Source organism: Penicillium argentinense (assembly GCF_028826775.1).
Source record: "Penicillium argentinense strain IBT 30761 chromosome Unknown utg000003l_segment0_segment0, whole genome shotgun sequence".
NCBI classification, from domain to species: Eukaryota; Fungi; Ascomycota; class Eurotiomycetes; order Eurotiales; family Aspergillaceae; genus Penicillium; species Penicillium argentinense.
In genome coordinates, this window is record NW_026622662.1 from 1,682,846 (window position 1) to 1,696,184 (window position 13,339).

Sequence of the window (13,339 nt, forward strand, 5' to 3'; positions counted from 1 at the left end):
TGGCATGCAAAACCTCCGAGATGGGGCCTGTGATCTGCGGCGGAAACGCCCGGTGGTCGATCTGCATGACACGCCGTAACGCTCCCTCTTGCACGAGGATCTGCTCGAAGCGAAGTCCGCAAGGGGTGAGCAAGCACAAAGCACACCTGGGCAGTGGCTCCCAACCAGCAAAAGCCAAGCACCTGAACTTGTCCACTTCCGTCGTTTGGTCCGATCGAAGCATGGATGTGATCCTGCGCGTTGTGGGATCGTATCGTTTCGAACTTTCTAGCCACGGAGCCCCCCGGCGCCCTCCCTCCTCTACCCCCTAGTCCACTCGTAGGGTAGTCACACTGGCTGGCAACTGGCACTGACCCTGCGACATTTTGCTTGATCGACGACGATCGCTAAGTAATGTAACGCATCGTCTGATGCAGCCTCGTCACATCCCCGCTGCCGTCCCCATCCCCCATCCCCCATCCCCCATGCGTGCTTGCCCTCTAATCTCCGATTCCCAACTACCGAGCAGTTGGGAGGGGATTGGCACAGACACGGGGTGGCCGAGCATGCATGGGGCCAGAAAGGAAGAAGCAAGAGCCCCGGGGTGTGGGGCCGCCCCGATACCCGCTTGAGCAGGTCCTGGGCTCGCTGGTTATTGCGCCGACAAACAGTCCCTATGGTTCCCAGGGTTAGTATAGTAGGCATTAGTAGATATCGAAGATCGAGACACAATGGTTCGAAAAAATGCACAATGGTGGAATCAATAGTGCAGAGGTCAAAAAGACCAAATAGATAAGAATGGAACAGAATGTGCAGGATGCGATCCATGTTTGATTCTCCAATCCTTCGCCCCCAAAATTTAAATACTGGTAAAATGAAAATGAATCGGTGGCTAGTATGTCCCCTCACAAAACCGTCATGGTGTATCGGAAACGAAACAAAAGTCGTCAAGAAAAAGAAAAACCAGGAACTTCACGCGTGAACATCGACCTGGTGATGGTTGGCGATCGCTCGGGCCTTGCCCTTGCCCTTGCCGATTGACCTTCCGTTTTGCGCTGCGATCGACTTCATGTTTCGAATGGCCAGGCTAAAGTCCAGCGCCTGGTAGTCCTGTGGCATGTGCTCGCCACTGTAGATACAGAGCACCCTCATTCCGGGCTTGTAGGACAATTCTGTCAGCAGCTTGGGCGTAATGAGGAAGTATTGGCCTCCACCGCCGCCGCCGCCGATGGCATTGCCATGATTGTCTGCCTCTCTCTCGTCTGACGCACAAGCAATCTCGACCAGGCGACCGTGGACCATGCGCTCGTTGCGCGGGTCCATACCCTGATTGATCTCATCGACGACGCGGAAGGGTGAGGCCGACAGGGATTGAAGGGCCATCAGGTAGAAGATGGTACTCACGGCGCGCTCGCCGCCGGACTGGCGATGGGCGTTTAGAATTGACAGCTCCTCGGATTGACGGAATTTGACCTGGATCTGAATCGACCATTGGTCGTACTCGTTTTCGCCTGGTTCACCACTGGTGAGCGATTCGGACTTGACCTTGTCCAACCCGACTTGGCCGGCACAGCCAATGCGTGCGAAAGAATCGGAGAAGGCATCGCTGATTTTGGCAATGAGGGCATCCAGTCGTGGCTCCCATCGTTCGCGAATCTCCTCGAGTGCCTCGTTGAGATCGTTCAGTTTTTTGTCCACGCCTGCGAGCTTTTCCTTGAGTGAGCCGATTTGACGCTCGCGATTCTCAAACTCCTTGATCATGTTAGGGCTACCACCGTGAGAAAGCTCCAGGCGTGCCTTTTCAGAGTCAATGTCGGCATTGAGACTGTCCATATTGTAGCCTTCGGTGTTGATGATCCCGAGGACCTCTTCACCACCCTCGCGCTGGTTGGCCTCTGTGGTGACCCTCCTTGCCTTATCCAACTTCTGTTTGCCAGTCTGCCTGGAGTTTCTGAACTCTTCTGAAAGCTTCTGAAGCTCTTGGCGTTTCAGCTCGAGCATCGTTGTTTGATCCCGGCATCGGGCCTGCAGCATTCGGATATCTGAAGTTGCTTCCAGATGTAGCAGCTCGGCCTTCATAAATTCCTCGTAGCTTTCATACAATTGTTCCACAATAACCTATACACCGTTAGCATATATTCTTGAGTTATCCCGCATTGATGTAGCCTTACAGAGTACTGAATTGTCGCCTCGCCCTTTTGCATGGCGAGCTGGTCTTGCTCGATCCGTTTGAGGCGCACTTGCTCTCGTACGCTGTCGTAGAGATCGGTCATGCTTTTGAGCTTTTGCTTTTGCTGGCCTGCAGATGGAAATGATTAGTGACATTTGTCCATCAGAGAGTAAGTCTGAAGAAACATACTGATTCTCCCTGGAAGAGCCCGCCAAATGGTATGAGCACTCTGCTTCTCGGCCTTCTCGGCTTCGATTTGTTCCTGTCGATAGATCAGAATATGAACTTGGTGCCAAAGTCTTGGAAAGTAGACATACCGTTTCACGCTTGATCCTCTGGTCAATTCTCTGATATTCAGCAAGCTGCTCCCGGCCCTGCTGGATTCCATATTCAACCTCCGAGCGCTCGCCCGTTAATTTACGGATATCTTCAGTATATCGCGCCTTGATAGAGCCGTCTGCTGGTTCTGTTGTCCAGGCTTGAGCGTTTTTGAGCTGACGGACACCCGTTGACTTGGCATCGGGTCCATACTCGGGGCGGCGTTTAATAGAATAGGCAGACCCCTTGCAAACGAAGAGGTTAAGTTTTTCTTCTGCCGCCGTGAACGCTGCCTCCGAAATATCATTCAGTCCGATGGCTGCCTGACCCAGGTTCCTGTCCATACAAAGCATGGCAAGAACTGGGTCCGGCCCGCTCAAAAATTCTTTGGCCCAGCCATCAAACCCGAGGCTTTTAATGTCAATGTTTGGAGATTGGCCAGCCCGGCTCAGTGGGACAGAGCAAGTCCTGATAGTGATATCGGAAAGTTTCAGCTGTACGTTGAGATGACGTTGGAGTGTGCGGAAATCTTCTTTGTTTTGCACTGTAATTGCCAACAAATCTCCTCTTTGGACGAGTGACTCGATGGCGTTGGCGTACTTGGGGTCGGTGACAGAGCAAGTGACAATCGGTGGTCCAAAGACTTCATCTTTGAATTTGCTTTGGTTTTCCAGGATCCACCGGTATGCTTTGAGCGTGTCCCTCGAGAGGCTTTGCAGTTTGGCTTCCTGCTTACCAGCCGCAGAATTCAAGCGCTCCAGCTCTCTTTGGACGTTGTTAATCTGTGAATCGAGTTGTACTTTTTTCTCATTCAGTGGACGCGACTCGGATTTGAGTTCGGCGGCTCTATCTTGGTTTGCACGCCTTTCAAGACGTTTCTCGTTCTGCATGCTAAATGTGAGCAACCTAGGGTGTTTAGTAGAGGAATTTGTTGTTCGTTCCCACTCACCAGCTTTTCATTGTAGAAGTCCGGATCGAATTCCACTCTCTCCTCGTCCCGTTGACGTTCCATTTGCTTAATTCCCTGCTGGACTTTTTGGGCCTCTTTCCGGTTTGCAGTATTAGACTTTTTATCCGCATCAATCTTGCCATCAAGCTCCTTGATAGAGCTTGTTAACTCTGCAATCTCCGCCTTTTTAGCCGTGGCCTTGCGAGAGAGTTCCTCCACTTGCTCTTTGCGATATTGTTTCCCCATGGTGATCTCCTCCGCGTATTCCTGTTTTGCATTGAGAGTGGCTAGAGAAGGTTCAGACTCCTGCTTGAGTCTTTCGTATGCCTGTTCAGCCGCAATCTTGCGTGCCTTCAGCTCATTGAAAGCCTGATGGTACTCTTTGTAGTCCACAATTGGGCGCACGAACTCAAAATTCTCCATCTTGCGCTTGATGATGTCCCTTTGGCGCATTCGTTCAACGTCCTCTCGCTGCATCTCTTGTCGGCTTTCGAGGTTGGTCAACACTTCCCTATCGGCCCGATTTTCGATCTCGACTCTTTTTTGTTCGGCGCGCAAGTCCTTTAACCCTTGATGCCACTTAACCATCTCGGGGCCAGCTGCCGCTCGTTGTGTAGAGTGGAGAAGCTCGACAGGTGTGAGCGCCGCGAATTCGGCAACTTTGTCTTGGGGTAGGAATTGGCACAGATTGTCGACCTGGATCGCGAAATTCATGGCCAGTTTACGGATTTCTTTCTGGGATGAGGGTCTGCCGTTCAAGGTGAAAATGTTCTTGTTCCCGTCGCGCTTGATCGTCCGACCGATGATTGGGTTGTGGGATAGCTTCGGTTGTCCGGCGAGCTCAATCTCGATTTGAGCTTGAGCGCAGCCATGTTTCACAAATTCACCAGGATCTTTGGCTCGTCCGAGGTGCTGTGCGCCATTGATTGTTAGTTATTAAATAGTCAAAAGCGGCTAGTGGATTCTTCGCAAGCTTCATACCTGGGGGCCACCTCCAAGACCAAGACAGATAGCGCAAACCAGTGTACTCTTTCCAGTCCCATTTGGTCCAATGACCATGTTCAGTTTGGGTCCAGGGAAGAATTCGGCGGAAGTGTAGGTCACAAAGTCCGTTACTTTGATGCGCACGATCGCGCCCGCTTTGTAACCCCCAGGACCGATCCGATGGTCCATACGGGGTGGCTGGGGAAGCGCTTTGGTTGAGCCATCGGCGCCTTCAGTATCCTCATTCTCGTCGCTCTCGTCGCTATCTTCGAGCGCGGGGCTCAGGCGTTGGCGCTTGCTGTTCGATGCCGAAGTGGGCTGTAAGGAGTCGGACTCATCTACCTCCGAATCTTCACTTCGGTGTCGGCGGTGAGGGACCGAACGGGACGACATTTTCACGCCGTGGTGGGATGGGTGGCCATTTATTGTCAAGGCGCAGACGGATCGATAAGGAGAGACGCGGCGGTTTGACGCGTCGGGGCGATCAATACTCCATCCCAGTTGGGCAGGCGGTGTACACCGCTCTTTGTCTTTCCTCTCCGCGAAGCCGTCACTCCGCAGTCGACAAAGATGCCGTCGCCTCACAATGTGCGCCGTCTGGTCTTGACGGCGGCCGTCACATCAATCACAATTGCGGGATCCCTGTACGGAGCAGGTATCAAGACCACAGAGGAGATTGCCGAGGTGGGTAGACCATGATCGGCCAATCTAGACCTTGACGTCAAGCTAATGTTCAAGTTCTTTGTTCACAAAGACCAAGCGAAAACGCCAGGAAGCTACATTTGATGAGCAAATGAACGCTCTTCAAGGCATGCGATCGAATTTGACGGCCCGAAAAGGCATGCTCGAAACCCAGATCCGTGACCTGGATGCGAAGATCCAGCAAAAGAAGCAAATTTCCCTTGACAAGAACGAGCCAGACGGTGGACGATGAAGACCTGTCAGAATCTTCAATATAAGTTCAGTTTTGTGTTCCAGTGTGTCTACAATGAGCTGGTCTGATCTTTCGGGTTGACATAACTGGTTCTGTCAAACTGAATCTAGTGTCATACAACCCGAGAATCCATACGGATGTGATTTTGTATGATTGCCGGTCAAAGAAGGGGCTTTCTCGCTAGTCGCCTCGTCCTCGGATGAATGGTTACCATTTTTGGTCCATGTCCACGGCCGACATCCTGTCACAATGATCCAGTTCTTCATATCGTCATACCCGCAATTACAACAGTCTGGAGTTAGGCTCTTGCGGGGTCTCCGAAATTCGGAAGCTGTGCTTCATGGAAATTCTCTGGACCGGGCTGGACTTCCATTGTGATCTGAGGAGCCCTTTTAATGGACGACTACACTGCGAACCACTGTAATCTCCTGTAAATATAGCATGTAAATATACCACAAACGCATGATTAGTCAATGTACAAATTCTCAATATCTGTTTCCCCAGAATGACACTGTATGCTTGGTGGATAGAATCTTTTTGTTCTTTGTGCGATCTTCATGAGTATTGTAGCTAGGCGCTAATTATGTTTATGGAGGACGGTATGTACCTGCAGACTCAGACAATCCAGTGTCTCCAACAAAATAGTATCAATATCGTATCAAATCTCCCTGCCCCCTTTCGAATCGTGGCCGGTAGGTCCTTGACTTGAGACAGAGCCTTCTCCGCTCCCCTGGAAGTGCCGTTCGTTATTTCATCTCTCGAAAGAGACTTCTACTGCTTCACAAGTGTTCCAACACATTGCTCACACCAAGCCTTTCAATGTGAGGTGTCGTCTCCAGCACCAGGTTGCCTCTCTTCAGAAGCCTGTCTAGCTCTAGTAGGCGTACCGAGGAGATAACTATTCGCAATCGTCTCATTGGCCTCCTCATCCTTCTGAAGCAAGTCGCTCGTCGGACGTCGAGTCAAGCCGTGCTTAGCCAAATCGCTCTCGAACTCATAATACTCCTTCCACTTAATCACCAGCTCAATGAGGGCAATCACTAGCAACAGAACGGCCGTCGTCTGGCCAAAGTCCCACTCATTCTCGTGCTTCATCTCGCCCTCAAACTTGCCCTGGTTTGCCTGTCGGAGCGCAATTGCCATATACAGGTGCAAGGGGAAGTGAAGCGAGGCGAGAATCAGGATCGTGCGCCTTTTGTTAACCCCACCGAATACGCCGAATAGCATCACCAGTATAAGCCAGCTGCTTGTGATGGCCACATAGACCTTGTCCGAGCCCGGGTGTGAACCACTGTCACTGGTCACCATATGCGAGAAATAGCAACGGCCGGGCTCCTGCTTCGGTGCCCATTGGTTGAGGCGTATGCAGAGGAGGATGGTAAGGGCCAGGTATAGGGCGGTAAATATGAAGGTCGCTCGGTAGCGGTTGTGAAGGTATGTTATTCGTTCGGAGGGACGCTTATTCGTGTCGGGTTGTTTCATCTTCGCTCGGCAGAACCTCCAGCAGACGAGGGCGGCTGTATTAGATACTCCGACGAAGCTGACGATGTCGAAGACGAGGTGTAAGTGATATGTATCCATGATCGATGCTTGTGAGAAGACCGTAATCATGTACGCGATGCCTAGCGTTGATTGGAAGTCGCAGCCAATCATCAAAATATTCGAGACGAATTCTAGGCGCTTGCGTTCAATTATTCGCTTGATAGACCCCTCTGGGTGTATCACGTCCATATTGCCGTGGGTGGTCAGGAAGAACACCCAGGCAGCCAGACCGAGTGATAAGGCGGCTTGGCCGGCGAAACCCACGAGGATCTAGTCATGATTAGCATCGACAATTCACGGCAATGTAAACGGAGAACAGACCCCATTGCCGACCAACGTGGCCATTTCCTCTCCCACCAGCTCACATTCACCGCCTCCTTCCCTTTTCCAAAGAATCATCTCGTCACTTCAATATGTACAAAAAGCCCTGAGAAAGCCAATTCGTCAGACCCCCCCAACGGGGTCGCTTAACCTCTTATACCTTCCCACCCCAGATTACTTTGAGGCTAAGGCGGCGCGGGCCTCAAGCTAATCGAGGCTTTTTTTAGCATGTTGATTGGAGGTGCATCTATATTTCCTAAAGGAATCTAGTCGGTTGATCTGCAGGTGCTTTACCGCCCTCTCAAAAGCCCAACAAAGGCCTGATAACCACACTCGTGCTGCCCTCTCTGGACCCCACGCTGATCGCTCGTCATTTCGGCCCCAATGCAATGCAAGCACACTCGTATTCAAAATATGTTTGATCTTGGCGTGGTCTTGGCTCTTACGTGTCCGATCAGGTTACTATATAGGTGCTAGTGTGCGAGGGCCAAGAACATGGTGAAGCTTAGCTTTTACTTTCACTCACCAGCCATGGCATCGCTCTTATATACCCTATTGGTTCGAGAGTTGGCATTTTGATGTGTCGTCCCCAAGGTTGACTTCTAAGCATTCCGGGAGTTAAGGGTTAATGTTCCGCGCCGCAAGGGTGCCTGAGTGTCGCAGGGTTTCCATCTGCTGCCACATTACACTAGCGTAGGACTCGGGGACACTTCAGGCGTCTCTGAATGGCGGGGAGTGCGTCACATATCCCCGAGGTCTTGTTCTCTTTGAGCTTCAAATATATTACTTTATGTCTTATCGAACACTTCATCAATCCCGTAGTATTCTTCATTCTCCCTTTTATAGTTGATATGTACGTGAGCAACATATATATATCGTGTCGACCATCCACGGTGCCATCTCTTGAACACATTTCGTCGTATCATGACCATGCCACGTATAGACAAGATTCCCTGCTCCACTGCACCGTGCACTGCTGCATCGCTTAAGCCTCAAGATTGAGATTCTCCAACAATGCATCCAACTTCTCCATCAAAATCTCGTAATTCATCGCATCCTCAGAAAACTCATCATCGACAACGACGCCATCCAGTGTACGAATTTCTCGGTGACCATCACCAACAGGCTGTTCGACCGTCTTGGAAACATCCAACTTCTCAACGCCTCCAGCGAGATCGGAAACATCCTCTGCCTTGTCCTCAGCCTCACCATCCGCAGGTGGTGGCTTCTGGTCCAACATCTCGTCAAGACCTGCGTCATCGAATCGCAGACGGAATCGCTCATTCAAATAGAACCGGATATCATCAAGCAACTCAATTGAATCAGTCTCCTGACGTGCTTTGATGCGCGCGGCTGATTCGGCGATGAGTTCCGCAAAGTCGGGTGAGTCGATGTGTGCTTCTAATCTGTAGGCTAAGTATCGGGCGGCGAATTCTTCAAGTCGCTGGACGCGGGTTAACCAGGCTGCTCGCATGATCGCATAGACATCGATGTCGTCTTCGTCGTCGAGTTCCTTTGTTTTCGCTGCTTCGGCTTGGGACATGCCTCCGCTACCGAGGGTGCTGATGACAACGGCAGCCTTGGTCTTCAGTTTCTCGATGAAAAGCATGTCGGCTGCGAAAAGTACGTCCACGGCGACATCTAGAGAGAAATCAGCTCGCTCGGTATAGAGGAATGTGAGAATGATTTCCAGAACTTCCGGTGAGCAGTCGACGTCGATGATGTCCAGGTGTTCTTTCACGTATGCCTCGCGGAAAGAAGAGGTGAACATTGTTTGGAAGAATTCCGACCGGAGCAGCATCGCTCGGTGACAGGGGAACAATGTGGATTTCTGTGCGCCGTTCGTATCTGCTGTAGCACCCTCCTCAGCCTCTTCGGGAAGCTCATCGGCGCGAAGGAAAACGTCCGCAAAAACGCCATTGTCGTGATCCCATTTGACATCGTCCACTTTTGATGTCTCGACCACGATTCTATTGCCAAGCACGTTCGCCCGGAACCACTCTTCCAGCTGCTCCCGACCTTTGGCGAGCTCCGTCGTCCTTCTCTGGCGAGCAAGTCTCCTATCCCCGCTGTCCAGAATACTATCCACCAAGCTTTGAATTTCCAGATACTTGGCAATTTTATCGATCCCTGCGAAGACCTCTGACTCGGTGAATCCAGTGTCAGGGAGGCCGCGTAGCTCCCGAGGAGCTTCGCCCAAGTAAAGGTAACGGATTGCCGCGCCAAATGCCTGGGGTGGAATGTGGCTCGGGAGCTTCCATGTTTTCGACTCCGGTGCGGCAGATAGCTTACCGCGGAAATAAGGGGATCGCGCGGCGAGAATGAACTTGTGCAGGTGAATTGACTCCTCGGCGGCGCTCACGACAATATCTGCGGTCACGGGAGATTCTCGAGTGAGAAGTGAGGCTATATGCGCCGCAAGGGGCTGTAGTGGGTCGGTCGACTTGGAGTAGTCATATTCGAGGAGGAGGTTGCGGATACGGTCGTTTAGGGCATTATATAGACATCTACAATCCAAAAATATATCGTCAGCCACGACGTTTACACAGAACCCTCATCTCTTTTTGTGGAAATTTACCTTTCACCTTGAAATGTATCTCGTTCGCAAAGTGCTCCAGACTCCAGTAATAGCCGTGCAACTTCATAATGCCCACACAAGCTTGCCTGTACGATGGGAACACCTCGGTTAACGTCAGTCCAGAGAGCGTGTTTGTCGTGATGCCCAGCACCCACCAAAATCAAAGGCGTGTAGTCATACCGATCGCGGGCATTGACATTGACACCTTCTGTAATTCTCTCCTGGCACACTTTCAAGTCGCCCATTCGGCAGGCGCTGCAGAGGTCCTGGAATGGCTGGCTTTCGTCCAGCGGGTTATCATCTTTGATGGCACCCTCTTGAATCAGCTTCTTCTCATTATGCAAGCTAATCTCGAGCTGGTCCTTGCGTAGCACAGTCCGTTCTTCCATAGTCTGCCTCTGCTGGAGCACCGTATGCAGCTTGCCACCTTCCAAGTGGGAGGAAAGCGGGATGGCGGGACAACGACCGCTTATCGATAAGCAATCATGTGACCTAAAGAGCAGATTGGCGGAGCTAGGGTTGAGTGGAGAGAGGTTACGATTGGGCGGTTTACTAATAAAGGGAACTTGCAGAAACCGAATTTAACAATGAGATGAAGACATTCATTTCAGGTGATATCAATTCACCAGGCGAAACTTGAATTCAGTGGTGGTCTCCAGCTATTCCATCATCGCAAACACCCGGACTGCACGAATGCGATGCGGCGGGTAGAGGCCGACCGCCTACCTCAAATGGGTTAGCTCGTGACAGCGGTTGCTGTGCAACGGCCAAAATAGCAACGGTGATCTCTACGAACCCCATATTGCGTTGCTTTTCTTTCTTCTTTAATTCTTGCAACAGTACTAACCACAGCACCACCCGCCTTTGTTCGCCTCGTTTATGCTTCTCGAGCACTTCGTTTCCCATTCCTCTTTTCCTTCTCCGTTCTGAAAGCCTCGGGTCCTTTTCTGTTGTTGTGTGCTGCATAGATCCTTAGCCATGGCGATTGCTCTCGCTGAGGCAGACAAGTATGAGATCCTCGAGAAGATCGGTAAGCTCAGCCCAATGAAGACTACATCTTACGATGGTCTTCCTTCTAACGTTATGCTTCTAGGTTGCGGTTCCTTCGGGATCATTCGCAAGGTCAAGCGGAAGACCGATGGATTCGTGAGTCTTTCATCCCATTGAAGATGCAATTGCAACACCACTAACCATTCTGCAGATCCTCTGCCGCAAGGAGATTAACTACATCAAGATGTCACAGAAGGAACGAGAACAACTCACCGCAGAGTTCAACATCCTGAGCTCCCTCCGCCATCCGAACATCGTCGCCTACTACCACCGCGAACACCTTAAGGCCAGTCAGGACCTTTATCTTTACATGGAATACTGCGGTGGAGGCGATCTTAGCATGGTTATCAAGAACCTCAAGAAGGTCAACAAGTTCGCTGAAGAAGAGTTCGTCTGGCGCATCTTGTCACAGCTCATTACCGCTCTGTTCCGCTGCCACTATGGCCACGACCCTGCGGAAGTTGGATCCAATATTCTGGGCCCCCAGCCCAAGTCTACTGGTCTGAAGGGAAAGCAGGGAAGCGTCACTATTCTCCACCGTGACCTCAAGCCGGAGAACATCTTTCTGGGCAGTGACAACACCGTCAAGCTGGGCGACTTTGGATTGTCCAAGCAAATGCAGTCCCACGACTTTGCCTCCACCTATGTTGGCACCCCGTTCTACATGTCACCTGAGATTTGTGCTGCGGAGAAGTACACCCTTCGATCCGACATCTGGGCTGTTGGATGCATCATGTATGAGCTTTGCGCCAAGGAGCCCCCCTTCAATGCTCGCACCCACATCCAGCTTGTTCAGAAGATCCGCGAGGGAAAATTCAACCCTCTGCCCGACTGCTACTCCCCTGAACTCAAGAACGTCATTGGCAGCTGCCTGCGCGTTAACCCTGACCACCGTCCGGATACCGCTGCGTTAATCAACCTCCCCATCATTCGTCTCATGCGCAAGGAGAAGGAAGTCGTGGATCTGGGCAAGATTCTCCGTCGCCGTGAAGATGCGGCCGTCACCAAGGTCCGTGAGATGGAACAGGCCTTAGCCAAGATCGAGAAGGACAAGCAGCAGATCAAGGCCGAGATAGAGAACACTGTTCGCCGCGAGTGGGAAGTCAAGGCCCGTCTTGAAATCGACCGACAGGTCCAGGGTGAACTAGATCGTCTTCGCAAGCGCTTTGAGAGTGAGGTTCAGGAACGGGTGTCTATCGAATTTCAAAAGGAGAAGCAGAAGCGCAACAGTAACTCTCGCGACGATGTTTTCCGTACTAGCACCACCCTTCACCACTCGAATTCCCGTCCATCCTCTCAGGCCAGTGGTCGTGTTTCGCGTTCCTCTGTGAACACCAGCGAGGACTCCAGCACTCCGTCCAGCAGCGATACCAGCCAGCTCTCCCTGGAGTCACCCACGTCCAACTCCCAGAAGCAGAAGCGTGAGACGCGCACACCCTTCTGCCGGGCCAAAACCACCGCCGTCGTCGATTCGCCTCAGGATGTTCAAATGGCCGAACCCTCTCCGATCTCCATCGCCTCCCTCTCTTTGTCGCCTCGCCGTACCTCCGCGACCGCTGGTTCTCGTAACATCTTCGCCGAGGCTGAGCGTCAGAAGGCCAAGTGGGAGCCTACTCTCGCATACTCCGACGATGAAGATGACACTCCTGATCTTCCCTCGCCCACCCGTCCCAAGGTCAAGCCTGACCCCTTCAAGGCTCCTCCCCGCCAGCTTCTTCGTCAGAACACGGCTTGCATGATGCAGAAGCTCAGCACCCAGCCCACTCTCTTCCCTTCGAACGGCTCTCGTCTCCCTCAATCTACCGCCGGCTCCCCCACCCGCTCCGAGGACCGCAATGGCATGAGCGACAGCCGCTCCAAGTCTCCTCACCGTCGTCTCTCAAAGATCCCCTCCTCTGCCAACCTCGCTGCCGATGCCGGCTCCCCCACCCGCAAGACTGCTTCCAAGGGTACCTCGTCTAAGGTGAATGCCAATGGCGGAGACGAGATGTACAAGGCGGTTATGCAACGCAACATGGGTGGCCGCACCCTGGTCGAACTTGCTCAGGCTCGCGCCGGCGGTCGTCCCATGGACGAGGTCAAGCGCTGTGCCAGCGATTCTCGCGCCACTTCCTCCAAGCTGGGCTGCTCCGAGCGCGAGCCTCCTGCCATCTGGGATCCCGAGCGTGATGAGATGCCCAGCCCCTTCCTTGCCCGCGGCAAGAAGGTCATCCGCAACCTGCGCTAAACTCGAACACCTCATTTTTCTCTATCAAATTATTTCTACTAACGTTGGAGCGGTGTTTCAGTTAATGGCGTTGAAATCGATCATTCGGAAAGGACATTTGCTTTGCTCGCCATACACGGGTTTCTATGGGTTTTTTTTTTCTGGTTTCTTTCCTTGCGCATACCTCTTTGCTATCTCGGAGTTGGGAATCTTCCCTTGGTTTGGTTTGGAGATTTCTTTTTTGAACCCATGCGCCAAGTTGGCTTAAGGGTTTCATTCCAGCCGCGCTTGCGGACTACTGACTCGAC

General features: G+C 52.1%; 5 protein-coding genes across 5 annotated transcripts; 2 read left to right on the forward strand and 3 right to left on the reverse strand.

The window, feature by feature from the left end:
* Positions 1 to 951: 951 nt before the first annotated feature.
* Positions 952 to 4,793, reverse strand: N7532_002738 (DNA repair ATPase SMC5; the record flags this gene model as incomplete). The annotated part of the gene is made up of 6 exons (XM_056615232.1): positions 952 to 2,097; positions 2,151 to 2,278; positions 2,339 to 2,411; positions 2,467 to 3,351; positions 3,417 to 4,328; positions 4,398 to 4,793. 6 exons carry the CDS (start codon positions 4,791 to 4,793, stop codon positions 952 to 954), a joined length of 3,540 nt encoding a protein of 1,179 aa, XP_056478204.1.
* A 177-nt stretch (positions 4,794 to 4,970) lies between these two features.
* On the forward strand, positions 4,971 to 5,334 carry N7532_002739 (uncharacterized protein; the record flags this gene model as incomplete). The annotated part of the gene is made up of 2 exons (XM_056615233.1): positions 4,971 to 5,084; positions 5,155 to 5,334. The coding sequence occupies 2 exons, from the start codon at positions 4,971 to 4,973 to the stop codon at positions 5,332 to 5,334; spliced, it is 294 nt and encodes a 97-aa protein (XP_056478205.1).
* An 816-nt stretch (positions 5,335 to 6,150) lies between these two features.
* On the reverse strand, positions 6,151 to 7,065 carry N7532_002740 (uncharacterized protein; the record flags this gene model as incomplete). Its single annotated transcript, XM_056615234.1, has 1 exon — positions 6,151 to 7,065. One exon carries the CDS (start codon positions 7,063 to 7,065, stop codon positions 6,151 to 6,153), a length of 915 nt encoding a protein of 304 aa, XP_056478206.1.
* Positions 7,066 to 8,182: 1,117 nt separating this feature from the next.
* N7532_002741 (ankyrin repeat and BTB/POZ domain protein) lies at positions 8,183 to 10,164 on the reverse strand (the record flags this gene model as incomplete). Its single annotated transcript, XM_056615235.1, has 2 exons — positions 8,183 to 9,704; positions 9,776 to 10,164. The coding sequence occupies 2 exons, from the start codon at positions 10,162 to 10,164 to the stop codon at positions 8,183 to 8,185; spliced, it is 1,911 nt and encodes a 636-aa protein (XP_056478207.1).
* Positions 10,165 to 10,753: 589 nt separating this feature from the next.
* Positions 10,754 to 13,052, forward strand: nimA (serine/threonine protein kinase nimA; the record flags this gene model as incomplete). The annotated part of the gene is made up of 3 exons (XM_056615236.1): positions 10,754 to 10,805; positions 10,869 to 10,921; positions 10,977 to 13,052. 3 exons carry the CDS (start codon positions 10,754 to 10,756, stop codon positions 13,050 to 13,052), a joined length of 2,181 nt encoding a protein of 726 aa, XP_056478208.1.
* Positions 13,053 to 13,339: the final 287 nt, after the last annotated feature.